Genomic DNA, 27,543 nt, shown 5'->3' on the forward strand with positions numbered 1-27,543 from the left:
TTAAAATGCTCCCAGGTAGGGCTTCCCTGGTGGCGCAGTGGTTGAGAATCTGCCTGCCAATGCAGGGGACACGGGTTCGAGCCCTGGTCTGGGAAGATCTCACATGCCGCGGAGCAACTGGGCCCGTGCGCCACAACGACTGAGCCTGCGCGTCTGGAGCCTGTGCCCCGCAACAAGAGAGGCCACAATAGTGAGAGGCCCGCGCACCGCGATGAAGAGTGGCCCCCACTCGCCGCAACTGAAGAAAGCCTGCATACAGCAACGAAGGCCCAACACAGCCAAAAATAAATAAATTGATAAATTTTAACAAACAAACAAAAATGCTCCCAGGTAATTATAACATCCACCCAGGGTCCAGACACACTGGGAATGCTTTTGGTCCTCGCAAGACTGTGAGCATCTTGCAGGTGGACACAGTTTCCTCTGTTCTGCCTCACGCGTGGAAGACTTAATACATTATTGTTGAGCGAAACTGAAGGTACTTACATACCAGACAACTTCTACTGCTGTAACAGCTGAGCAATCCCAGGGATGAAGACTGGGCTGCCATTTGCCATGTCATTTTTCCCACTTACGCTGCGACACTGTAACCCTCCAGGTTGAAGGAGGTCCGGTGAAAGAGTGAGCCACCTTCCCACTGTTCCTCCAGCTTGGGGCTGAGACGTGTTCTAAAAGTTCTTAAAGTTGGCAAAGGCAGTGGTTTTCACCAAATCCTAGGATGTCCCTCTGAAACATTACCGTGATTGAAAATAAGAGCCCCAAATGGCAAATCCCAGTAACTAACTGCCTTCTGCCAGTCATAAGGGTGGCCAGATTTAGTGAAGAAAAATGCAGGATGCCTGGTTAGTTTGAATTTCAGATGAACGACAAATACTTTTTTAGTGTAATTACGTCCACTGTGATATTTGGACATACATACACTAAAAATGTATTCATTGTTTAACTGAAACGCCACTTAACTGAGTGTCCTGTGTTTTATCTGGCACCTCTACCAGTAATAGCCCACAAAGCGTCTATTTGTCGCCTTGCGTTGTTTTGTTTCAGGAGAAAGAGAGGATGGTATTACAAGATAAAAACATTTGAAAACCCTCTGCTTGCTCCCCAACAAAATACTTTGGTCTTCATGGCATAGGAACTGTCCAGAATAGGATATAAGCAGAATATTCCTCTCTCCCTTTCAAAGAACTGAGTTCTTCAGCTCTGAACAAAGGACAAGGCAGAAAGGAAACTTTTGTTGCTGGCTGCAGCTGAGCAAATTTATCAAACAAAGGAAGCATTCAACTCACACTTTGCATCACACACACACAAAATTTCAACAAACTATATGTAGAAGGCAGACACAGTGGTGAAATTTTATCTGGCTAATCTTGTCATTATGAAGTTGTATTTCCTGTTTTTGCTCCTGCGAGAGATGGTGGAAAGACACCAGCAGAAAAGGGAGACAGGAGAAGGGAGAAAATCAGCATAATCGGATTTGCTCTTTCAGCAAACACTGAGGACCCCGGCCGGGGGAGCCACGAGTGACGGGTAGCTCTGGCCTCCAAGGGAGACGGCTGGCGGACACGCGCACGCAACTGCTCGCTACGGGGCAGCAAGTGTTAGGACTGAGTTTTCTGCCGAACCCTCGGCACCTGGAACAGTGCCTGGAACACTGAAGCATTCATATTCATATTCAATATTTGTTGAATAAAGAGCGAAGGTATGTGCACAGACCTGAAGGAGGGAAAGGGGGGACCAGAGGTGGCTCCCCAAGGGGATGACACCTGATGCTCTAGGAAGAGTGAGAATGAGTTAGTCGGGCAAAAGCATTCTGGCCTGGAGGAGCGGCTGGTGCAAAGGCACGGCAAAGCCCGAGAGCTGGGCTCCCAGGAGAGAAGACATCCATCCACCAAACAGCAAAAGCACAGATGGGCGTTGAGGAGGGAGGCTGGACAGGGGACTGAGATTGGGGAGTCCATCAGGAAGACGGCTGGGAATGGAAGCCCCAGAGGAGAGAGGATGCTCTGGGGGGTCCACGGAGGGAGCCCTGGATCACATCTTCCTCTCAAGGGAAAGTGGAAGAAAGGAGGGACCCGAAGGAGACTAAGGAAGGGCAGCCCCAGCAGGAGGAGAGGAGGCAGGAGAAGCTACTGCCAAGAGAGCCCGGACGGCGTGTCATGGAGATGGAGAGGCCGGGGTCAAGGGAGAGGGAAAGCAGAGGGTTAAGGGGGTGACAATGGAGAGACGACACAGACAGCAGCATCTGTGGCAATGGGGTGTGAGAAGTGGACAGTCTGAGGGATGACAGGGCCACGGAGGTGCCGTTTCACAGGTGTGTCTTTGGGTGGGAGAGGCCTCAAGATATGCCGAGATAAAGAGGTGGAGCCTCAGGCAGGAAGACCCTGATCACATGGCTCAGGGCTGAAGGCTGGGATGCTGTGGGCCAGGATGGGGCGGCGGGGCGGGGGGTGGATCGGAGAGCTTTTCTTAAACTCTTTTCCCTTGTGTCCCCTCCTAAGCCCCCGATGTCCTACAGGAGGAACTAGCCTTGGTCCAGCTGGTTCTAAAGCCCACTCCCGAGCATACTGGCTTTCACCTGGGCAGTGGCACCTCTCCGGAGGCGAGGAAATGAACATTTCAAGAGGTAATTGACTAGGTGATGCAACTCCACCTCCTTCATTTAGAAACACAAAACAAAAATAAAACTCCCATAAGCCAGAAAGACAGAGGCTCACACAGATGAATCATTCTGCTGGTTCCTCTGTGGTCTCTGGGACTCTTCAGGCAGCCAAGAATCTCCACGGAGATAAATTACGAAAAGGTCACCCAGGAATCCTGCTGCCACGACAGTGCGTGAACCACCTTCTACGCAGGGACAATGAAGTAAACACAGCTGGGGCAGCTGGCAGCTGTGTTACTGTGTTATCTGGGTGTGGTGCAAAAACCACATCTTTTGAATAAAACAACTCAAAGGGGCTTCCCTGGTGGCGCAGTGGTTGAGAATCTGCCTGCCAGTGCAGGGGACACGGGTTCGAGCCCTGGTCCGGGAAGATCCCACATGCTGCGGAGCAACTAGGTCCGTGAGCCACAACTACTGAGCCTGCGCGTCTGGAGCCTGTGCTCCACAAGAAGGGAGGCCGCGATAGTGAGAGGCCCGCGCACCGCGATGAAGAATGGTCCCTGCTTGCCACAACTAGGGGAAGCCCTCGCACAGAAACAAAGACCCGACACAGCCAAAATAAATACATTAATTGATAAACTCCTACCCCCAACATCTTCTTAAAAAAAAAAAAAAAAAACAACTCAAAGATCTAGTCAGTCGTCACTCTTTTAAAATAATTATGGAAAAGAAATCGGGGACTCTACATCTCTGAGTAACAGCAGTCATTGTTACTGTTATTTCTTTAAACGAGCCCCAAACAGCTGGCAATAAGTGACTTATTCAAGATGCCATTTGCACAATCTGAAAAAGCCACACTACCACAACATGGATAAAAACGTGTAAGCTTCACGGTTTGTAAGAACTGCTCTCCACAGAAAAAGAAACGGTATAAAAAGGCAGTTCAATATCAAGTGCAAACTGGACCCAGACCAATATCGGTACTTCTGTTGCTCCTCGAAATTATTTTCATCAGGTCAGAAACATTCGCAGTTCAACTGGAGATGGTCTAAAGGCAGATTAAAGATAACCGAACACGTGGGCTTCCCTGGTGGCACAGTGGTTGAGAGGCCGCCTGCCGATGCAGGGGACACGGGTTCATGTCCAGGTCCGGGAAGATCCCACATGCCGTGGAGCGGCTGGGCCCGTGAGCCACGGCGGCTGAGCCTGCGCGTCCGGAGCCTGTGCCCCGCAATGGGAGAGGCCGCAACAGTGAGAGGCCCGCGTACCGCAAAAAAAAAAAAACAAAACAAACATAATAAACATAATAATTAAGTACATAATAAACATTTTAACTGTATGGATGTTTAAGGGAGTAACATAGAGAAAGATGTACAGTCCCTTCCAAGACATCTGTGTCCATCACAGCACCCAAGTGGACTACACCACCTACCTATCGTTTTTTTTTTTTTTGGTAGGAGTTTATTAATTAATTTATTTATTTTGGCAAGCGGGGGCCACTCTTCATCGCGGTGCGCGGGCCTCTCACTATCGCGGCCTCTCTTGTTGCGGAGCACAGGCTCCAGACGCGCAGGCTCAGTAGCTGTGGCTCACAGGCCCAGTTGCTCCGTGGCATGTGGGATCCTCCCAGACCAGGGCTCGAACCCGTGTCCCCTGCATTAGCAGGCAGATTCTCAACCACTGTGCCACCAGGGAAGCCCCACCTACCTATCTTGAAGCTAGGCTTTGAATAAGGTGAGAATGAATTTTCTAGGTAGCTTTCTTTAAACTGAGATGTTAAAAATCTAAGGAAAAAGCAGCAGCGCGTTTACCTGGTGGCAGGCGCAGTGGCCGGATTACAGGGCATATGAGAGTAGCCACACAAAACGGACTGCTTCCTGGCCCTGCCTCTGTCTGTCTCTAAACATGAGGAACTGACTGGCAGTGGACAGCCTCACTATTTCAAGTGTGGTCCCTTGACCGGCAGCATGGTAAGAGCTGCAGCATCTCAGGAGCCACACCGGACCCACTGGACCAGGATGCATGTTGAACCAGACCTGCCAGGGATACACGTCCATACGGGAGTTTGGGAAGCAGTGGTCAGCAGAGCAAGATCGGCTGGCTTTCCTTCTGGTCGCTCCACACCTAAAGGTAATACGGAGACTAGGCACATCACCTCAGGAAGTTACCAAGTGCTCCTTTCATTATATTACATTTCATTGTATAACATTTTTCAGTTGTATTTACCTTTTCTCTAAAGTAACAGACTCTTCCTTTTCTTTACCCATAGGCCTTTTTTTTTTAATTTTTGAATTTTATTTATTTATTTATACAGCAGGTTCGTATTAGTTATCTATTTTATACATATTAGTGCATACATGTCAATCCCAATCTCCCAATTCATCACACCACCACCCCCTGCCACTTTCCCCCCTTGGTGTCCAGACGTTTGTTCTCTACATCTCTGTCTCTATATCTGCCCTGCAAACCGGTTCATCTGTACCATTTTTCTAGGTTCCACATATATGCATTAATATACGGTATTTGTTTTTCTCTTTCTGACCCATAGGCCTTTATTTTTCAAAGTAGTTTGGCTTCATGCTACCGTCTAAGGTAACGTCAACTTTTTATATTATATACACTAACAGGGTGGGGCGAAATGGAAAATGCTTCTCAAGTTCAATTTTAGATATGATTATATAATTTTTTTCCCTTTTCTTTTTTTGGTGACAGTTGTTAATTGACTCGTTAGCAAACCGGTGTTTTCACAGCAAGCTAGGAAGTCACTTAGACCGTTATCCAGAAAGATGACATGTAATTAGAACCACACAGAAGAGGCCAGGGCTGGTGTCATCAAAAGCAAGGAACAGGGCTGCATGCACAGGTGTCCAAAACAGACCTAAGTGTACACGGTCTCCATCTGGAGCAGCAGTCCTGCTTGCTGAAGAGCTCACTGCACCCACTGTACTGTAAACCCTGGCAGAGCAGGGATCATGAATCCATTTTACACTGCCTGACAAAGAGCAGGAGGGGTTTAATAAATATCCATGAATGAACGCGTGAATAAAGGAACAGCTCAAATCCGGGCTCTCCCTACAACACTCTGCACCTTACCTTTCAAGCCCTGCAAAAGTGAGGGAATTAAAGTGACCTCCTGATTCCCAAGCAGCCACTCCCTATACTGAGAGGTCTCCCCACTGCTCCCATGAGGACCACCAGAGGGGCCTTTTCCTCTGGGAACTAAATCGCTCCCACCCCGTCACGACAATAGTTACCATCAGCTCCTTTATCTCTATCACTTCTGGACTTTGAAAGATAAACACAGCACATTCAATAACTCTTATACAAACTAAGATCTAGGCGTAAGTGGTTACTTTCAACAACGGGATTAATCTCCAAAATATACAAACAGCGCATGCAGCTCAATAACAAAAAAGCAGGGGCCTCCCTGGTGGCGCAGTGGTTAGGAGTCCGCCTGCCGATGCAGGGGATACGGGTTCGTGCCCCGGTCTGGGAGGATCCCATATGCCGCGGAGCGGCTGGGCCCGTGAGCCATGGCCGCTGGGCCTGCGCATCCGGAGCCTGTGCTCCGCAACGGGAGAGGCCACAACAGTGAGAGGCCCACATACCGCAAAAAGAAAAAAAAAAAAAAACAAAAAAACAAAAAAGCAAACAGCCCAATCGAAAAAAAATGGGCAGAAGATCTAAATAGACACTTCTCCAAAGAAGACATACAGATGGCCAAAAAGCACATGAAAAGATGCTCAACATCGCTAATTATTAGAGAAATGCAAATCAAAACTGCAATGAGGTATCACCTCACACTGGTCAGAATGGCCATCATCAAAAAGTCTACAAACAATAAATGCTGGAGAGGGTGTGGAGAAAAGGTAATCCTCCTACACTGTTGGTGGGAATGTAAATTGGTACGCCCACTAAGGAGAACAGTATGGATGTTCCATAAAAAACTAAAAATAAAGCTACCATATGATTCTGCAATCCCATTCCTGGGCATATATCCAGGGAAAACTGTAATTCGAAAAGATACATGCATCCTAATGTTCACTGTAGCACTATTTACAATAGCCAAGACAAGCAAGCAACCTAAGTGTCCATCAACACTTAGGATGAATGGATAAGTAAGATCTGGTACAAATATAAAATGGAATACTACTCAACCATAAAAAATGATGAAATAATGCCATTTGCATAGATGCACCGAGAGAATATCATACTAAGTGAAGTCAGACAGACAGAGACAAATATCATAATCACTTATATGTGGAATCTAAAAAAATGATACAAATGAACTTATTTACAAAACAGAAACAGACTCACAGATTTAGAAAATGTGGTTACCAAGGGGAAAGCCTAGCAGGGAAGGATAAATTAGGAGCTTGGGATTAACATGTACACACTACGATATATAAAATAGATAATAAACAAAGACCTACTGTATAGCACAGGGAACTCTACTCAATACTCAGTAATAACCTATATGGGGTCTTCCCTGGTGGTCCAGTGGTTAAAAATCCTTCTTGCAATGCAGGGTATGCTGGTTCGATCCCTGGTCGGGGAACTAAGATCCCACACGCCAAGGGGCAACAAAGCCCACACGCCGCAACTACAGAGCCCTCGCTCCTGGAGCCTGCATGCCACAACCAGAGAGAAGCCCCCTCACCGCAACAAAGAGCCGGCGTGCTGCAACCAAGACCTGACGCAGCCAATAAATAAATAAATGAAATAACCTATGTGGGAAAAGAATCTGAAAAAGAATAAATGTATGTATAACTAACTCATTTTGCTGTACACCTGAAACTAACACAAAATTGTAAATCAACTATACTCCAATATAAAATTTAAAACAACAAAAAAACACCAAAGTCTCCTCCTTCTGCGGCTGAAATTGACTTTAAGGAGGCTGACCTTTCTGTGCCCTTTTGGTTGCTGTGAGGTGGATACTTTCTCTTAACTCAACTGAAAAAGCAAGAATAAGAATAGGAGGAAAAAGGAAAGGAGGTGGGGAACAAAGACGCCTAACTGCCTTCTAGATAAATTACACATGATTAGCAGAGGAGGCTCGGGTTACAGAAGGTTATGCTGCAAAAGCCAGAGCCTTTGATGTTGGACTATGTGGTTGAAGATTAACCAACCAAGCAGAATAGATGGGAAAAGAGGTTTTATAATAACTGGGGAGAGGAAGACAGATAGGAGCGGCAACCAGTTCACAGACTTAAGAATAACACCCACTACTCAATATGCCCCGTGGGATGAGACACGAGTTGATTAGCAGATTCAGCAACTCCACTGATACTTTTTCCAACAAAAGAAAAAAACCAGCTCTTGTTCCAATGCTTTATCAATAAACTCGGAAGACTTGGTTGCGGATGACGCCATTTTTCTTATGCCGCCCCCCCCAACTACGATTCACGTGGGTGGGGGTGTGGCCCTTCCAACCCCGGCTCCAAAGCCTCTTCCGTGGGAAAGCCTCTCCTGCAGCCCAGCCAGTCATTCCCTCCCCTGCAACACTTCACACTTCGCTTTTTGCTTATCTCTGTTTTCCCCTCATGGGAGCTTGAGTTCCTGAAAAGAGGGGCTGGGTCTTAATTATCTTTGAAAATTATCTCAGAAACAGTGAGTGTGAATCCCTAGAACCACTGAGAGACACGCTAAGAGGAGAGCACAGGAGGGTGCGGGTGGGACCTCCACCTCCACGCTGTATCAGCACATGACTGCAAGCCACATTGCTTTTCATGTATAAAAAGGAATAATCTCTCTCCCAAATACCTCTCAGGATTATGAGGAACAAAACAGATAATGGCTCTGAAAGCACTTGAAAATCCAATGGATCCTATAAATTTAAGATAATAACATCAATGTTTTGGTGGTGAAAGGTAAGGCAAGCACTCTTTGTTGGATGGATGGATGAACAGATGGGTGGGTATAAAGATGGGTAGATGGATAGATAGGTGGGTTGATAGATGGATGGATGGGTGGATGAGTGTGTGGGTGGACGGATGGATGGATGAATGGACAGGTGGGTGGGCAGACAGATGGGTGTGGAGATAGGTGAGGGGAAGGGTGTATAAAGAATGGCTAATCAGCCATGAAGCAGCTAACAGGAAGATAAGGTGAGGAAGCATCTAACTTCAAGTCTTTCCAGACTTTTCTCTCAGGTAAACATCTCCCTAGGGATTCTGAATTTAGAAATGGGAAGATAGGAGCAGGGAATAGCCCCACCTAATTAACAAAATGTTATCTAACGAGTACACATAAACAACAGCCTTGGTCTAAGAGCTGGCAACTCCTTTCTCATATTTACTTAGCATTTATATAGTATTTTAACATGTATTGATTTGGAATGCAGAAGTTTAATATTTAATATGACATCTAATAGATTTCCATCAAGACACTCAAAGAACCATCATTATAGGCAATGATTCTATCTTTAAATTTAAAAAGGCAAATGAGGTTTATCAAGATAGTTTCAAAAAACTGGTTCAAACAGTAGAGGAGAAAGTTCATAATAGGAGCATTTTTATCAATTTTAACTTCAACCAAAAACCTAAGTTACAGCACAAGAATCAGTTCTAAAGAAAATACAATGTGTGCATTAAAAAAACATTTTAACAGTCTGCTCTGCCCAGAGGTGAGTGAGCTAAAAGGATCACTTTCTGAGTCTAATTTCACTAGGCAGTCTTTAAGTTTATAAGAAAGGAAAAAACGTATCCATAGGAGTATCTGCCAAGGAAGGTTGTTTAGGAAGGAGACCTAATTTTGCTGTGGCCACACTAGTAACATTGGGACAACCCTGCAGGTGCTCTGCCTGGAGGGCAGAGCCATATTTTAAAAGGGCTCCCTGGACTCCAGCAGATGGGCTGTAAACTTGACCAGACTGCAGACACTGTGTCCTCCACACTCACCAGTTGACTGCATTGACTTCTCTATCCCTTTCCCATATGCTTTATCACACAGTCACAAACATGTCTAGCAGATGGTAGGTAACAAAGAAAGAAACTGATCAGCTGAGCAAAAAGTGAAAAACCTTGTTCTAAAGGAGGCATCTAAAAACCAACCTCCTCCAACCTCTGATTAGATGGGAATATTTTAAATAATCAAATGACGTGAAACACAAGTAACTTCTTTCATGCCATCCTCAAGAAGCACTGCCCTCTTGTATTACAATATTTAGAATAACAGACCTACGTGGATCTAATGCTATTCTGTTTTCCTAACTCGGAATAATCACAGACTTTCTTAATATCAAAAAATATTGACACAATAATAGAGCGACCAGCAACTCTCAGAGGATGATTTTTCTATCGCATTAAACACCAAACAAATGCAGGGCTCTGAGGGTCCACGTTCAGGCGTCAGACTGAACACTCCTATCTCGTGAGCATCACAGCAAGAAAATGTTCTAAGTTCGGAAAAAATCCTTTCCTTTTATAAAATCTCTATTTTAATATAAACAACAGAAAGGCTATTTATGCCACTAAATCTGTCTGTCTGGGTAGAAGTCCAAAGAAGTCAGACAAAGGACTTGGGGAAAGTACCTTTGCTGAAAGTACCAACAGTATATACAGCAGGGAAGCCATACACAGGTGTCACTGTTCTTTGCATTGGATATAGCTTCTAAAAAAAAGCAGGCAGCTCTGAAATAGACTAAAAGTTAGGAAAGGCCATATGAGGGAAGAAACAGAACTGAAAAAAGAGGACCTGACTCAAGCACCCACTTTTTCCTGAATCCCAGTGAGGATTTCTGGAATGGCTCAGTTCTGTGAAATCTACATGCAGACATGCACATGCATCTGCAACACCCAATGTACATTTCTATAGGTTAATGGCACAGCAGAGGAAATAAGGGGACAATCCTATCTGGTCTCAATTTCCAAATGATACACCCAGTCTTTAGCGGTGATTTTAAATCTCAAGAAATTTCACTTTTTTTTTTTTTTTTTTGGTATGCGGGCCTCTCACTGTTGTGGCCTCCCCCGTTGCGGAGCACAGGCTCCGGACGCGCAGGCTCCGGACGCGCAGGCTCAGCGGCCATGGCTCACGGGCCCAGCCGCTCCGCGGCATATGGGATCCTCCCAGACCGGGGCACGAACCCGTATCCCCTGCATCGGCAGGCGGACTCTCAACCACTTGCGCCACCAGGGAGGCCCGAAATTTCACTTTTTACAGCAGGTCATCTCTTGGTATGCTCAACTCTGATTCAAAATATCTGACTTCTGTGAATAGATATGTTTAGAACTTTATTATCTTTTTTTTTTTTTTTTTTTTTTTGCGGTATGCGGGCCTCTCACTGTTGTGGCCTCCCCCGCTGCGGAGCACAGGCTCCGGACGCGCAGGCTCCGGACGCGCAGGCTCAGCGGCCATGGCTCACGGGCCCAGCCGCTCCGCGGCATGTGGGATCCTCCCAGACCGGGGCACGAACCCGTATCCCCTGCATCGGCAGGCGGACTCTCAACCACTTGCGCCACCAGGGAGGCCCAGAACTTTATTATCTTAATTTTAAAAAAGACTATTAGACTATTAGGAATTGAATCAATGTATTCATGACTCAAAAGGGTTAATGAAGTGTCCCAAGTAACTTCTAGAAGCTGCATAGTCATTTTAAGAGATCCTGGTACTTGCTGGAGTGTATCGACTCTTGCACCTTCCAACTGGCATATACGTTTAGGTTTTTTTTTTAAATTAATGAATTATTTTATTTTTGGCTGTGTTGGGTCTTCATTGCTGCGTGCGGGCTTTCTCTAGTTGCGGCGAGAGGGGGGCTACTCTTCATTGTGGGGCACAGGCTTCTCACTGTGGTGGCTTCTTGTGTTGTGGAGCACAGGCTCTAGGCATGTGGGCTTCAGGAGTTGCAGCACACGGGCTCAGTAGTTGTGGCTCACGGGCTCTAGAGCGCAGGCTCAGCAGTTGTGGCGCATGGGCTTAGTTGCTCCACGGCATGTGGGATCTTCCCGGACCAGAGCTCGTACCCGTGTCCCTTGCATTGGCAGGTGGATCCTTAACCACTGCGCCACCAGGGAAGTCCCTGTTCAGGTTTCTTTTAAAGAGGAGAACAGGCACTGAAACAGCCCTATATAACCTCTAGTTTTGCACTAGTAGGATGCAAATTATAGACTCTGGAAGGGTTATTTTTGTTTTCTTTTTCTCTCCTAATCCTTCTCTACCCTGACACACACACACACACGAGCACGCACCATGCCTTATCTGGTTGATATGTTCTCAACTGGTTCTACATTATCAGATGAGATACTCATTGAGGAGCTCATCTGGTCATGTGATGGACTTTCATAAAATATTAAAGAAAAATTAAAGTCCACATTAAAAACTGTTGAAAATAAACATAAACATAATGGTGAAACCTTAATTTTGATTTCTAGAAGTGCTCCAATACTCTTCAAAAACTAAAGCCATTACAGCTGGAAAATGAAATGTATGCATTATATTGTCTGTCTTTCTATTATCTATCTATCATCTATTTATCTACCTACCATCTATCTGTCTATTATCTATCTATCTATCTGTCTAATATATGTAAAACTGCCCACCAAAACGGCTAAAATTAAGAAGACTACCACTACCAAGTGTTGGTGAGAATATGGAGCAACAAAAATTCTCACATATTTTTTTGATGGGCGTACAGAAAGACACAACCAATCTGGAAAAAAGGCCTAGTGGTTCCCTTCAAAACTAAACATTCACCTACCCTATAACCCAGGGATTCTGCTCCTAGATATTTTCCCAAGAGCAATGAAAACATATGTCCATAGAACAACTGTATAAAATGTTCACAGCAACTCTATTTATAATATCCACAAACCAGAAACAACTTGTGTGTTTCTCAATAGGAGAATGGATGAACACACTGCAGAATATTCCTCCAGTGTAATATTATTCAGCAATAAAAATAAGCAATCCATTGGTACAAGCAGTAAACGGATGGCTCTGACTAAAATGTTATGGTGAACAAAAGAAGCCAGGGTCCATACCGTATGGTTCTATTTATAGGAAGTTCTAGAACAGGCAAGAAAGTAATCTATGGTGGAAAAAATCACAACAGTGGTTTCCCCTAAAGGGTGGGGGCAGGGACTTACTAAGAGGGGCATGAGGGAACTTTATGGAATGATATTCCGTATCATAATGGGATTTGGGGTTGCATAGGTGAATGCACAGGTCAACACTTAAGATTTGGGTATTTCCTTGTATGTAAATTTTCCTATGAGAAAGAAATCAAACAAATATTGAACACTAATTAATGATACACATGCTGCAGTATTAGGAAGAAAGGGAACTGATACCTGATACGTGCTTTAAATTTCATTGAAAAATAAGATGGATTAATGGATGGATAGAAGAATGAATGAACTGATGGATAAGTAATAAAGCAAGTATAGTAAAATGTTAATTGTAGAATCTCAGTGGCCTGCATGGGGTATTCCCTATAAATTCTTTCACTTTTTTAACGGCCAAACGTTTTCACGAAATAAGATAGAAAAAATCTATTATAGTCCCATAATGGCATCATTTAAAATTCTATTTTCAGGATCATTATATAAGCAAAGAGGAACTAAGAAGCTTTTTTTCAAGAGTGAAAAAGATTAAACTTTTGCAAGTAGGTTCAAATATCAAATAAACACTGTATTTCACACCTACTTTGGAGTGAATGAAGCCCCTAGTTGATGCCTAAGGAGAACAAAGGCATCTGTAAATCCAAACATACATGAAGGGCTGTTTCGAAAATAACCACATCCTTCCCTACCCATGACTGTCCAATTGCTGGGTTCTAACAGGTTTCTCTTGTTACATAAACAGCTGGCCAAATACTAATGGGCTCTGAACACAAACCAGAAGATTCTCCCAGGCCCAGCTGGGTGTAACCCCAACTCCCGCCCTGCTTGACTGGTCCTCCCTCAGGAAATCATGAGAGTTACTAGTGAGAGCCCCTTACAGCTGCTACACATGTGCATCCCACACACCACCAAGCCCAGGAGATACTCTTAGGAGATGCCTGGAAGTGTATGTTCAGGGTGGCTTTCCAGGGCTCAAAGGCCAATGGGTACCACACAGCAGGTATTTTGTCTTTCTCCATACAAACGACCAGGACCATCCAGAGCCCCCTTATTACTGGTAAAATGCCATGAGGATCAAAATTGCATGAAATTCTAATTTAATCCTCCAAGTCAGAAAGCAGCCCAGTGTGAGGGTGAAGGCCAGGCTGCCTGCCCAGTGCTGCACGGTGGACTCTGTCACTCACTGTGTGACTTTGGGTAAATGGTTTAACTCCTTTGTGCCTCACATTCCTCTTCTATAAAATGAGACTGATATTTACAGCTTGCAGGATTGATGTGCAGATTAAATTAAGATAATCCATCAAGGGACTTCCCTGGTGGTGCAGTGGTTAAGAATCCGCCTGCCGATGCAAGGGACACGGGTTCAAGCCCTGGTCCAGGAAGATCCCACATGCCGCAGAGCAACTAAGCCTGTGTACCACAACTACTGAGCCTGTGCTGTAGAGCTCGCGAGCCACAACTACTGAGCCCGCGAACCACAACTACTGAGCCCGTGAACCACAACTACTGAGCCCGCGAACCACAACTACTGAAGCCCACGCGCCTAGAGCCCATGCTCTGCAGCAAAAGAAACCACCGCAATAAGAAGCCCACGCACCGCGACGAAGAGCTGCCCCCCACCCCGTCGCCGCAACTAGAGAAAGCCCTCGTGCAGCAAGGAAGACCCAACGCAGCCAAAAATAAAATAATAAATAATAAAAATAAATTAATTATATATAAAAAAAAGATAATCCATCAAAGTGCTCAGCATCATGCCTGGCAGGTAATCAGCGCCAAGTACCTGTTAGCTAATCATCCTGATGACTTTTTTATGTCTAAGTGAGTGAAGCTGAGACTGCCTGTCAGTATTACACTGATTTAACATGAAGTATAAGAGAGAGGTTGCAAATATTGATCATTCAAAGAATGTAGTAAACCTCAGTTGTCAAAAGGAACGTCACTTCTAGGTTCTCAGGGTCAAAATAACAAAACTCGGGCTTCCCTGGTGGCGCAGTGGTTGAGAGTCCGCCTGCCGATGCAGGGGACACGGGTTCGTGCTCCGGTCCGGGAAGATCCCACATGCCACGGAGCGGCTGGGCCCGTGAGTCATGGCCGCTGAGCCTGCGCGTCCGGAGCCTGTGCTCTGCAACGGGAGAGGCCACAACAGTGAGAGGCCCGCGTACCGCAAAAAACAAAACAAAACGAAAACCTCAGGACCACTTTAAATATAGAATTTGGCACTGCATAAGCTGCCTCCAGGGTTTAGATAGAGCTTAGTCCACAGAGTGTAGGGTCCTACAGTCTCAGGGTAGGAAGGGAGAGAAGCCTCTTGTCCAAGACCCTTCTTGAGACTCAGAGAGAACACCCTCAGTCGTCTTCCTCTGGGCTCCCCTCAGCATCTCCAGCGGCCGGGAAATCTGCCTCCCTCCAACCCACCCCATCCACTGCAGACGCCGTGACCCATCTTTACACTGTGGCTGATGCAGGCAGGATGAGATGCCCAAAGCCGTCCCCGCCCTCACCTGGAACTTTCGAATATGTCACACTGAACAGCAAAAAGGACTGCAGAGGTGATGAGGGCTACGGACTGGAAGACGGGGAGACGGTCCTCGATTATCCGGTGGGCCCAACCTAATCACATGAGCCCTTAAAAGCAGAGAACTTTCTCTGGCTGTGGGCAGAGAGACAGGGCGGAAGGAGACATCAGGGAGACACGACCCGTGAGCAGGACTCCACGTGCTGCTGCCAGGATGTCAGTGGAAGGAGCAAGGTGACAACGGATACAGGTGGCCTTAAGGAACCAAGAAAGGTTCACGACCGTCAGCCAGCAAAGAAACAGGGACCTCAGCTCTCTTATTTGCGAGGAACTGAATTGTGACGACTTGACTCAGTTTGGAAGCAAATTCTTCCCCGGAGCCTCCAAGAAGGACCACGGCCCTGCTGATGCTTTGATTTTGGCCTTGTGATGCCTTAAGCAGAGACTCAGCTGAGCTGAGCTGTGCTCACACTTCCCACCCACGGAAACTGTGGGATAATAATGGTGCTGCTTCATGTCGCTGATTTGGGGTAATCTGTGAAGGTAGCCATAGAAAACAAATGCAATGGCCCTTAAAATATCTGAGGTTCCCCAACAGGTCTTCTGGTATCTTTATTTTTTTTAGACCAAATACTCTCTGGGACTGGACCATCTTTCACAAACAAGGCTTTTTTTTTTTTTTTTTTCTTTTTGCTGTATGCGGGCCTCTCACCGCTGTGGCCTCTCCCGTTGCGGAGCACAGGCTCCGGACGCGCAGGCCCAGCGGCCATGGCTCACGGGCCCAGCCGCTCCGCGGCATATGGGATCCTCCCAGACCGGGGCACGAACCCGTATCCCCTGCATCGGCAGGCGGACTCTCAACCACTGCGCCACCAGGGAGGCCCACAAACAAGGCTTTGAGGCTATCCTCTTAGCTGCTCTGCTTTTAAGAACAACAACGAAATGCCTGGGGTTCCTCCATCTGATGAACTTGCTTCAGCTATTCCGGGGCTGAGCCTGTGATGACCAATAAGGATAAGGTTCTGTTGGAGGACTGTGTGAACACAGGGGCCTCTGGCCCAGCTCAGCACTTGCTAACATTATGGACAGGTGACCATATGATATGGAAACCACAGCATATGAAGCCAAGCGACCCGACTTCAAGCTCTCCTTGGAACGTGTTCTAGAGGGTCAACAGAAAGCTTCAATCTGGCATCTAGGACCAAATACAGTCCTCCAAGTGTGGTGAGACCAGCACATGAAACGGCAGGCTTATTTCCTAATCCGCCTTCTAGAAACCACAAATTCAAGGCAGCCCAGGATCACCCAGGCAGTTTTGATAACCAGTCATACTTTCTACTCACTTTGTACTTGACTCATCTTATAGTCACCTAAAGATCCAAGTCTTTTCCCCATTGATTAAAACAAAAAGTCTTCCTTTCTATTCTGAAATTTTGTTATCTTTTTTTTCTTTTTTTTTTTTTTTTTTTTTTTTGCGGTATGCGGGCCTCTCACTGTTGTGGCCTCCCCCGTTGCGGAGCACAGGCTCCGGACGCGCAGGCTCCGGACGCGCAGGCTCAGCGGCCATGGCTCACGGGCCCAGCCGCTCCGCGGCATATGGGATCCTCCCAGACCGGGGCACGAACCCGTATCCCCTGCATCGGCAGGCGGACTCTCAACCACTTGCGCCACCAGGGAGGCCCTGAAATTTTGTTATCTTTAACTCATAGTTACTGCCTGGGGAGAGGTTGGTTTGTTTTGTTTTGGATTTAAATCTTGCAAGCCCCCTGCCATAGACTGAATGTCTGTGTCCCCCGCAAATTCATATGTTGAAACCTAATCCCTAATGTGATGGTATCTGAAGATGGGGCCTTTGGGAGGTGATTATGTCATGAGGGTGGGGACCTCATGAATGGGATTAGTGCCCTGATTAAGAAGAGATCTGGCCTTCCCTGGTGGTGCAGTCGTTGAGAGTCCGCCTGCCAATGCAGGGGACACGGGTTCGTGCCCTAGTCCAGGAAGATCCCACATGCCGCGGAGCGGCTGGGCCTGTGAGCCATGGCCGTTGAGCCTGCGCGTCCAGAGCCTGTGCTCCACAATGGGAGAGGCCACAACAGTGAGAGGCCCACATACGGCAAAAAAAAAAAAAAGAAGAGATCTCAGAGAGCTCCCTCACCCGTTCTGCTACGTGAGGACACAGCAGAAAGATGGCCATCTACGAATCAGAAGTGGGCTCTCACCAGGCATCGCATCTGCAAACACCTTGATCTTGGACTTCCCAGCCTCCCAAACTGTGAGAAATAAACTGCTGCTGTTTATAAGCCAACCAGTCTATGGTATTGTTACAGCTGCTTGGATGGACTAAGACACCCCCTTTTAGTCTTTATTTCAGAAGAAAGTATGATCAATATCCCTGCAATGTACTCATCCAAATCATTAATAAAATATTATTAGAGGGCCTCCCTGGTGGCGCAGTGGTTGAGAGTCCGCCTGCCGATGCAGGGGATACGGGTTCGTGCCCCGATCTGGGAGGATCCCATATGCCGCGGAGCGGCTGGGCCCGTGAGCCATGGCCGCAAGGCCTGCGCGTCCGGAGCCTGTGCTCTGCAGCGGGAGAGGCCACAACAGTGAGAGGCCCGCATACCGCAAAAAGAAAAAAAAAAAAATTATTAGAAATCAACTATAAATTATAAATAATCAAACAAATTAAGAATAGGCAAATAAACAGAATGTTAATAATAAAATAGAGACCCAAGTTACACGTGCTTTAATTCTCTCTGTTAAGATAGATTTCCATTAACAAATGCTTGTTGTTGACCCTTCTCTCTTAAGAGGAGAGATCTAAGTGCTAACTGTGGGGCTGAGGAAACAAAGCACAACCACACTCGACTACAACCGGTACAAAGTCATCCATGAGACTGCTTACTAATTACTGGTTTGAAATCAGAGGTCTTACTAATGTGATTCACCTTATGGATTGAGGCTAGCTTTCATCAAAGCATTTATGTCTTTAGTTGAGCTCTGTCAAAATTACATTAAAAATCTTTCCTTCAATATGAATTCAATAATTTTTCTATTCGAATTCTGAGCTCTAAGAAGTCTAGGCAAATGAAATGTTCATTTGACTTGGACATGGTTGCCTCTTCTCATTACACTCAGGCTTCTCTATCCCTGTGGGGTACAGCTCAAAACAAAACAAATAAGAAACAAACCAATCTTTTACAAACTCAGTATTCACTTCCAAGTTAATTTCTCCTAAGCCAGCTTTTCCAACACCACTGGCCACTTCCCACAATCCCCAAAGATCTTGCCAGTTCTCATATTTGAGTATGTTTATATGTTTTATATAAAGTTAAGCTTCAATTAAGGGCTCAAACTATTTGAACATATTAAATCCATATTTGATCATCTTACCACCCCACCCTTTGTAAGTACTGTGAGTTTTACCTAATTGTTTCTGCAACTATTATTCAGAGCTTCAGCTGATACTGGAAATCGCTACAGAACCAACACTGTCCAACCAATGCTGTCCCTGCTTCAATATTTGATCACCAAAAGGACGTGTCTTACCTGACTTACAACTTTGAGGAGCACTAAGTGATGTTCTGTGTGCTTATGCTCTCTCAAATACAATTTCCTGTGGTCTACTGTGGACAAATCCTCGAAATTTCTAGAAATAAACATCATAGACAACTTACAGCTGTATTTTAGTCATGCAACTGTTAACGGTTTCATGTTACTCAAGAGATTCTTGCCTAATTACATTAAAGTACCTTGGTGATGTCCTTAATTTATTTTTCCATTTCTTCTTCAATTGGATTGTAAAATGTGAAAAAGTAAGCACCCCTAAAGAATCAAGCTTACCCCAAAATATACTGTCTCCTCCACAGCACCCTTTTTTCGTCTAACAAGTGTTTAGCATACTGTCTTCATACGGTAGACATTTCACATTTAGGATTTTAAGACTGGAAAAGGGGAGCATGGCTGTGAGTGAAGGGAAGTGACGATGTACAACCATCACCCAGGGGACAAGGATGGAACATTCTAGCCGGAGGGGATGGTCTCAACCCGGCGAAGAACGGAGCTAAAGCTGGAACAGGCATGTGAGGAAAGGCCAGACGTCATAATTTCGATGCCATACTTTGGGCAACGGGAAAAGAGTTAACGTGTCTCTGCAGGAGAGAAACATGAATTAAAATGGTGTTTGAAGAGGGCCACGTGGAAAGAGCCTGGGTTGAAAGAACAGACTGAAACAGAGGGAGAAAGACACGCTGCTTTGCACAAGTACCTGGGAGGGAAAATGAAGAGAGATGAGTGAAGGAATGTTGGTGAGATGGGAGGGGAAGGCAAGGATGATGCCTTAACATGAGGCAAGGTCTTCGGCCTGCAAATAAGGGAGTCATTCTCTCCCTTTCTCCCATCTTTGTTTACCTTTAGGCTAAAGCCCTGAAATCCAGATGGTTCAAGCTTCTGTCCACTCTTGGGTCTCTCCTCAGGAGGAGACACTTCATTATCCTTCCCCTCCTCCCATCCCCACATCACTCCACCAAGTCGCCAGCGACCCCCGCAGTGGTGGCTCCCTTCTCTGGGCTACGGGTGAACGTCAGTCTTTTGCTCCCAGCGGGATAGGAACTGCAGGAGGCCAAGCAGTCTCCCTCTTCCTGCAATCGGGGCAGCGTCGAGGATTATCTGGGTGTTTCCATACTGCTCTGTCCTCCAAGTGCAGGAGGCGTCTTTTTTTTTTTAATTTTACTGGAGTCTAGCTGCTTTACAACGCTGTGTTAGTTTCTGCTGTACAGCAAGGTGAATCAGCTGTACATATACATATATCCCCTCTTCTTGGATTTCCTTCCCATTTAGGTCACCACAGAGCATTAGGGTTCCCTGAGCTATACAGTAGGTTCTCATTAGTTCTCCATTTTATGTGTAGTAGTATACACATGTCAATCCCAATCTCCCAATTCATCCCACCCCCCTTCCCTGCGGGCGGCATCCTTAATGGCTCCCGTGGTCCCAGGCCCCCGAGCTGGTGGGGCTCACTGGCCCAAGAGAGGCAGAGAAACATCAAGGGGATGTGCTGAGCCTCTGAGACAACCCTGGAGGCCGTTCCACGTTGGGGGGGGGTCCCCTGTCATTTTATTATACGATGGCTTCGGGGGCTGATGGTGACATTCTGTCGTAACTTTCTTTGACCTCATTTAGTTACCGACAGGTATGTTTCGACAAGGATTAGAGCCAAGTTTAAAAGGAAGCCAAATTTCTAAAAGAGGCTACCGCTTCTCCCTGCAGGTGTGAGCAATCCCCGTGCTAGAAGGAACACCGATAATTGGATGCACCTTGCTTACAAATAAAAGTCACAGCCCACTGGGCTCCTCTGGAAGAAAATAGTTATTTTGGTGGTGATGGTGGGAAGGCCCTTAAGGCTCTCCCCAAGGGCCCCCAACAGGGTTCCAATTCGGCAGAATTTTGTTAAACAGATGCAAAAAGCCTCCAAATGGTATCTTCAGCAGCTTGGTCCCCCAAAGTGGTCCAAGCTGTACCATTACCCTGGCTGTATGGGTGCATCTCCTCTCACAGTCCTTGGGGGTCAGTCTCTGTATTGGTTTCCTATTGCTACCATAGAAAAGTACCACAACTCAGTGGCTTAAAATAACATGAATTTACTATCCTATGGTTCTGGAGGTCAGAAGCCCCAAATCAGCATCACGGAGCTAAAGCAAAGATGTTGGCAAGGCAGCATTCCTTCTGGAAGCCCTAGGGGAGAATCCATTTCCTCGCATTTTGCAGCGTCCAGAGGCCGCCTGCACTCCCTGGCACGGTCTCCGTGGCCAGCAGTGAGACGTCTTCACTGGCTCTGACCCTCTGCTCGTGTTGTCACACCTCCTCTGACTCTGATCTTTCTGCCTCCCTTTTATTTATTTATTTATTTTTTTTGCGGTACGCGGGCCTCTCACTGTTGCGGCCTCTCCCGTTGTGGAGCACAGGCTCCGGACCCGCAGGCTCAGCGGCCATGGCTCACGGGCCCAGCCGCATGTGGGATCTTCCCCGACCGGGGCACGAACCCGTGTCCCCTGCATCGGCAGGCGGACTCTCAACCACTGCGCCACCAGGGAAGCCCTCTGCCTCCCTTTTATAATCTTGATAATCTTCCCATCTGAAGGTCCTTAAGTTGATTAGCTCTGCAAAGTCCCTCTTCTCATGTAAAGCACTACTGTATTCTCTGGTTCCAGAGATTAGGACATGGACATCTCTGGAGGCCATGACTCTACCTTCCCCAGGGTCTGTGCGGCTAGAGAACACCATTATCTGAGGTCCCCTCACTTCTTTGGGCCTGGGTTTCCTTACCTACAGAACAAGAAGTATAAACTTGACCAAGAAGCGCCTTCTGTTACTATATAAACGCATCTACCTGGATTTAAAGACATCTACATAAATGTGCTCTATATATGCACCCTTAAAATTACCAACTGTATGGATTATAAGGTAGAGAAAGGATCTAAGGGGACACCCAGATTTTGAGTCCAGCTGATAGAGAACTTAAGGTAAGCTGGATTGGAGAAGGAGGCTGGCAGCTGAGGAGTTTGAGGTCAGCTTCGTGCACTGAATGGAGACATCCAGTAGCTTGTTGGACAGAAGGAACTAGAGCTACGACACCAGGTCAAGGCAAGAGAGAGAAAAGTTGGAGTCATCCACGTAATAGGGTTTAATTACTGGAATCTCTATGGGTTAATAGATCCTGCAAGGGGTAAATGAAAGAAAAATGGGCAAGTGTTTGCAGCCTCACTTTTATCTGAGAGGAAGAGGAGCTGGCAAACATTTCAAACAGAGGCTTGATCAGAGGAAGGTGGAGTCGCCTTAAATACACGGAATAAACTGTTTATTTTAAGGGAACGTATTATGAAACCCTTTCTAAAGTGGTTAATTGCCTCAAATGTTGCCTGTTTACAAGTTTGACTTTACAAAAGTACGTAATGGTTTTCTGAATGCAGGGCATACCACTGGGTCACAATATAGAATTTTTAAGAACGATTACTTCTTATAATGAATTGGTCTATTTAGGGTGCTGATGCTTAAGTTAAAAAGTACTTTTAAAATACATTCACTTCCGTTTTTGCTGGAACTGAATAATTTAGCCAGGACTGTGGTCTTTAAAGGTCCTGAAGTCATATATAAAAGCAAACTATAAAAGCATTATTGATGTATATGTGTTATCACAGGGCAAATTCTTCCAACTAGATTTCTGAAATGTTTTTATATTCAACTTTTCCTTCAGTATACAGTATTATACACGTCTGTTGTCTGTCCAACTTATTTCCGTGTGCTTTTTTAGTAAACAGTATTTAATAGAACTACTAAATTAGCATTTGCCAACAATAATGAAAATAAACAGATTTACAGACATATCAGTAATTTGTTTAAAATGAAGGCTTGATTAAAACTGAGAAAGTACCTTCATTTGCAAGCTAATAGTTTGGAAATCCATGCAATATTTTCTTTCTTTTGGTTAGATTTCTAAGCTAATAAGCTGTAAGTTACCAAGTATTACAGGACAAGTACAAATAGGATACAAAAATAATTCTTAAACTCATCTCAAAGACTTTGCCAGAAATTCCCTAGACATTGCTGTTGCTTCTGCATAGAATTCCCACACCTGGTGTGCAAGGAAGTCCAGGGGTCTTGGCAAGTTCAAGTCCTGCAGTTTCCCAGGATGTGAGCCCATGAGTTTTATTTAGATGTTATGCTCTTAATATACTGTCAGCATAAGTCATGCCTGTTGGATGACCCTCCTGATAGCTTACATCCCTTCCTGGTCTTTCAACTGATCATGATGTTCTAAAAACTGAAATTTGAATTTGGCCAGGAATAGACCTTTTGCAGAGAAGAGAGACAGCCAACCATTCACCTCAAATGTTATGATAGATTGTAGCTTTTCTGAGAGGAACAAAAAAATAGCACATCATTGCAAAATACTTTACTGTTAGAGAATGAGCAGCAACCTAGCTCTGACCTTTCTTCTGGCACATAAAGAGAGTGCTGGGGTTCAAGAATACATCTCATAGAGCACGTCTGCACAGCTTACCACTCTTTAAGTAGGGGCCCCCTCTATCAAGCTGGTCTTAGCGCACAGTTGTGTAAGAAGTGGAGAAAGTCAGAATTAGTAGATACTTGTGAATAACGGTTTCTATAAATTCCCAGAAAAAAAATTAGATACCATGACCATTTCAGGGCAACTCAAATGAAAACACTTCATAAAAACACGCAATCATATGCTGGAGCTGGTTCAAATTCATGACCAACAACGCCAAGCCTCATGGTGACAGCTAACTGTTGCCTTTGAAATCCCTTTGCTGATTCAAAGCAGCTACAGTAGGAAGAGCCAAACTTTAAATTTTATCTTAAATATATAAAGAGCAAAGTGATGCCGAGAAATTTTGCAGATGTTAGTTTCCTCTGACATAACAAAGATTCATTTAAAAAGGAAGGTGTCGGGCTTCCCTGGTGGCACAGTGGTGGAGAGTCCGCCTGCCGATGCAGGGGACACGGGTTCGTGCCCCGGTCCGGGAAGATCCCACATGCCGCGGAGCGGCTGGGCCCGTGAGCCATGGCCGCTGAGCCTGCGCGTCCGGAGCCTGTGCTCCGCAATGGGAGAGGCCACAACAGTGAGAGGCCCGCGTGCCGCATAAAAAAAAGAAAAAAAAAAAAAAAAAGGAAGGTGTCATTTAGGCCTAAGAATCTAATTGGGGTGCTCTGGCCTATGATTTACATGTTTGAGGTCTCTAAGTAGTTTTTCCTAATCTAAATTTGGTTGGTGCATAACATCTACGAGAGCACAATGCATGTTCAAAGTGCATGATTCATAGGGACTTCCCTGGCGGTCCAGTGGTTAGGACTCCACACTTCCACTGCAGGGGCCATGGGTTTGATCCCTGGTCAGGGAACTAAGATACCACAAGCTGTGCAGCCAAAAAAAAAGTACGACTCATGGAACAGTTTCTACAATAAAAGCAAAACTCTTGGGCCTCCCTGGTGGCGCAAGTGGTTGAGAGTCCGCCTGCCGATGCAGGGGATACGGGTTCGTGCCCCGGTCTGGGAGGATCCCATATGCCGCGGAGCGGCTGGGCCCGTGAGCCATGGCCGCTGAGCCTGCGCGTCCGGAGCCTGCGCGTCCGGAGCCTGTGCTCCGCAACGGGGGAGGCCACAGCAGTGAGAGGCCCGCATACCGAAAAAAAAAAAAAAAAAAGCAAAACTCTTACAAGTTAGGTTTCTGGGCAGGTAAGCATGAAGTTTTTTTCTTAAAGTGTCTGCACGGTGCCCTTTAGTATATGCACTAGCTGTCTTCAATCCTTTACTCCTTCTTTCAACACAACCTGAGCACCAGCTCTGTGCAAAACCCTCTACAACCTGCTGCGGAAAATGCAAAGTGAAATCAGAGATAGCATTTGTCTTCATTGTGTATGTGATCCCGGAGAGCAGAAAAGACATGAATTTTAAAACGATGTTACAAGATAAGTGTCAAAATGGTTTGAAGAACTCAATGGGGTGAAGGCGACCTTCTAAAGTCAAAGGAGCGATTGTCCATTCCCTGAAAACACGGTACTAGCTCAAAATCCAGATGCCAGGTAGTGAGACCCTGAGTTCTGGCAGAGCTCCTGGGCTCAGCTCTTTAAAAAGCCATCCTACCCAAACAAGGAAGTAATCCTGGGGAAAAATATTCCAAGATACTTGATCTCCCACTCCAAACACACAATATACTAAGGTACTCCTAGCTGTGCAGAAATATCTCACAGGTTGACTTTTTCTCACTCACTGCACAGAATACTCCGTTTCTGAGACTTTAGTTACCAGATAAGATATTTAGCAGCAAGCTCTCTGCAAAATGTGGTGTTTGACCTAGACCTAGTAGGTTTTTTTCATGACTTTTTTGTTCCAGTTAAGGCTATGCCTTCCCCTATTTTATAAGTGCACAAACTTAATGTTTCCATATCCCTATTCCAAGTGCAAAACAAAAAATTCCACCCATTCTTTGGAACTAATGGCCTTGTTGAAACACAAATATCATATTCATTGAAATAGCTGATTCAAAGACCAGTAGGGGATTAATGAAAGAGGCTACAATTCAACACTGATGAGCTAATGTCCTAAACATTCATTTCCTACATGAAGAGACAGTCTTTTCTGTACCTTGCCAATGTTCCCCCTTCCGTAATATACATTCCTAAATTTATACACAATTCAGAATGGTCTTGTTCCATCACAGCTATAGAAAAAGCGACGCATGAAAGAGACGCCAGCAAATGATACAGCAAGCGATGAATATGAAAACCTTGAATTCAACATGTAGGTAACAATCCAAACCCCAACCGACTGTGGGTAGAAACTCCCTTCCCTGTCTCAACATGAGAGGTGGAAAACCACCAGGGTTCTCTGCTCCCAGGCACTCCCGGGCTCTGGGTTCTGAATATTTGCCATAAGGAAAGAGGGCGAGCATATGGAAAAGGGCGTAAGGCAGGGTCCTAGCAAGAGGATGGAGCGAGCTGGGATGGAGCGCTCCCCGTGCATTCCGTCTGCTGGACGGACTTCACAGAACACACACCTTCCCTCGAGGAAAGGACGCGGGCAAGGAGTCTGGGGGTCGGGGTGCGGGTGAGGGTCTCCAGGGCTGCAGGGAAACCCTCCCGGGAGACCAGAGAGGCCCAGCGAGGCCCGGCATTGGTGTCCTGTGTGAACGCCAGATGTGCATCTACGGCGGCCCCACTCACCCTTTCGAAAAGCCAGGCAACAGAGAAGCACTCGATTTAAACCGCACAAACCCGTGCAAAGGAAGCTTCGGGCTTCCCCCCCAAACAAATTCTTATTTTGAAAACAAAAGACAGGCTCGTGGCCATTCTCAGAGGCGAGCACATTCCTCCCAGGGCTGGAAAGCATATTTGCAGAGGCCAAAGATTAGACAAAAGCCTTGAGCTGGCGACACAACCGTGGAAATGATTTTTTTTTAAAAATTGATTAGGGCCTCCCAGTTCCAATTCTTTCTCCCCTTCCGGGGATGACTCCTGGGTCGCCGAGCAGAGCCCTTAAGGCCTGTTAAAGACGTCGCATTGGGAGGGGGAGGAGACCCCGAAACTTTCCCAAACTGCGGCAGGCTGGAGGCGGGCAGCGGCCACGGACCTCGGGGTCCCGGGGCGCAGGGGGCACCCCAGGGGCGGCGGCCACCCCCTCGGCCGCCGCAACAAAAGGGCCGAGCGTAGCCTTCGCGATCGGGCTTCGAGAACCGAGAACCGAGCCCCGAGGTGGGGAGCGGGCGATGGCTACCCGGGGGCTGCCGTTCTCGCCCGGGCTTAGGAGGAGATGGAGCCGCGTGTCCGCGGCGCGCATAAAGGACCCTCGGATGCATCCACACCAGCCACGCGAGGCGGCAACAGCTGATGCCACCCGCACCCCGGCGGCCCGCGGCCGCCCGGGAGCGTCTGCCCGGGTATCTCGGCGCCCCCGGGCGGCGCCGCCCCCTCGGGAGCGCGACGCTGGGGCTGCAGGCCCGGTGGCGGCGGCTCGGGCTCGGACGGCCGCGGCGACACAATGCGGCCCCGGAGCCCCGCCGCCGCCTCTGCCGCAGGCCCGAGGCCGACACAAAGCCCGCCGCCGCGCACCGACCTTGGGTTCTGGCGCCGGGTTCCCGCAGCGTCTTGGTCACCGCCTTCCAGACGTTGCAGCCCAGCAGGCAAAGCAGGAGCGCCGCCGACCTGCTCATCTCCGCGCCGCAGGGCCCCGGGCGGCGCGGGCTGGCCGACCACCGGCTCGGAGCGGCGCGTCAGGGGCAGCCGGCCGCCGCGCCTCCCTCCATAACGCCTGGCTCCGCGCGCGCCGGGCCCGCCGCCCGATTGGCCGCGCCCCCGCCCGGCGCGGCGCCGGGCCCCGCAGCCCACGGCCGCTCCCGCCTCCGCGCGCCCCGGTGGGTTTCCCCGAAAGAGCCGCCGCCGCGCCTCCGCCTCCTCCTTAACCCCTTCGCGCCCCGCCCGCGGCGGCGCCCAGGCCCCGGGCCATGGTGCCACCTGGCGGCCGCGCGCCCACGTGCCCCGCCCGCCCGAGCGGCCACCCGCTCGGGTCCGCCCCGCGCGCCCCCCTGTCTCCCGGGAGCAGTGAACGCGACCTTGGCGTCCAGACCGCCCCGCCGCCCCCCTACCCCGCCTCTTGGGAAAAACAGTAGCTGCCTTTCAGGCCGAAACCCTCGCACCAGGTTAGGTGATGGCCCGCTCGGTTTGCGCAGGAGCACGGCATCCTGCAGCTCTTCCTGTCCCGATCCACCCAGGAACCCCAGGGGAGATCTGACACCCAACGCCGAAGGTCGGCGGGAACAGAATCCCCCAGCCCGAGTACACCGTACGTTGGCG

General features: G+C 47.3%; 1 protein-coding gene across 1 annotated transcript in view; it reads right to left on the reverse strand.

Moving 5' to 3' along the window:
• FAM171A1 (family with sequence similarity 171 member A1) overlaps positions 1 to 27,032 on the reverse strand; it is a 133,751-nt gene extending 106,719 nt beyond the window's left edge. The window contains exon 1 of the mRNA XM_060097783.1: positions 26,807 to 27,032. Coding sequence (XP_059953766.1) covers positions 26,807 to 26,903 — 97 coding nt within the window. The 5' untranslated portion in view covers positions 26,904 to 27,032. The remainder of the gene's footprint in view (positions 1 to 26,806) is intronic.
• Between the last annotated feature and the right edge of the window lie 511 nt (positions 27,033 to 27,543).

This window comes from Mesoplodon densirostris, chromosome 4, assembly GCF_025265405.1.
Source record: "Mesoplodon densirostris isolate mMesDen1 chromosome 4, mMesDen1 primary haplotype, whole genome shotgun sequence".
Taxonomy (NCBI): domain Eukaryota; kingdom Metazoa; phylum Chordata; class Mammalia; order Artiodactyla; family Ziphiidae; genus Mesoplodon; species Mesoplodon densirostris.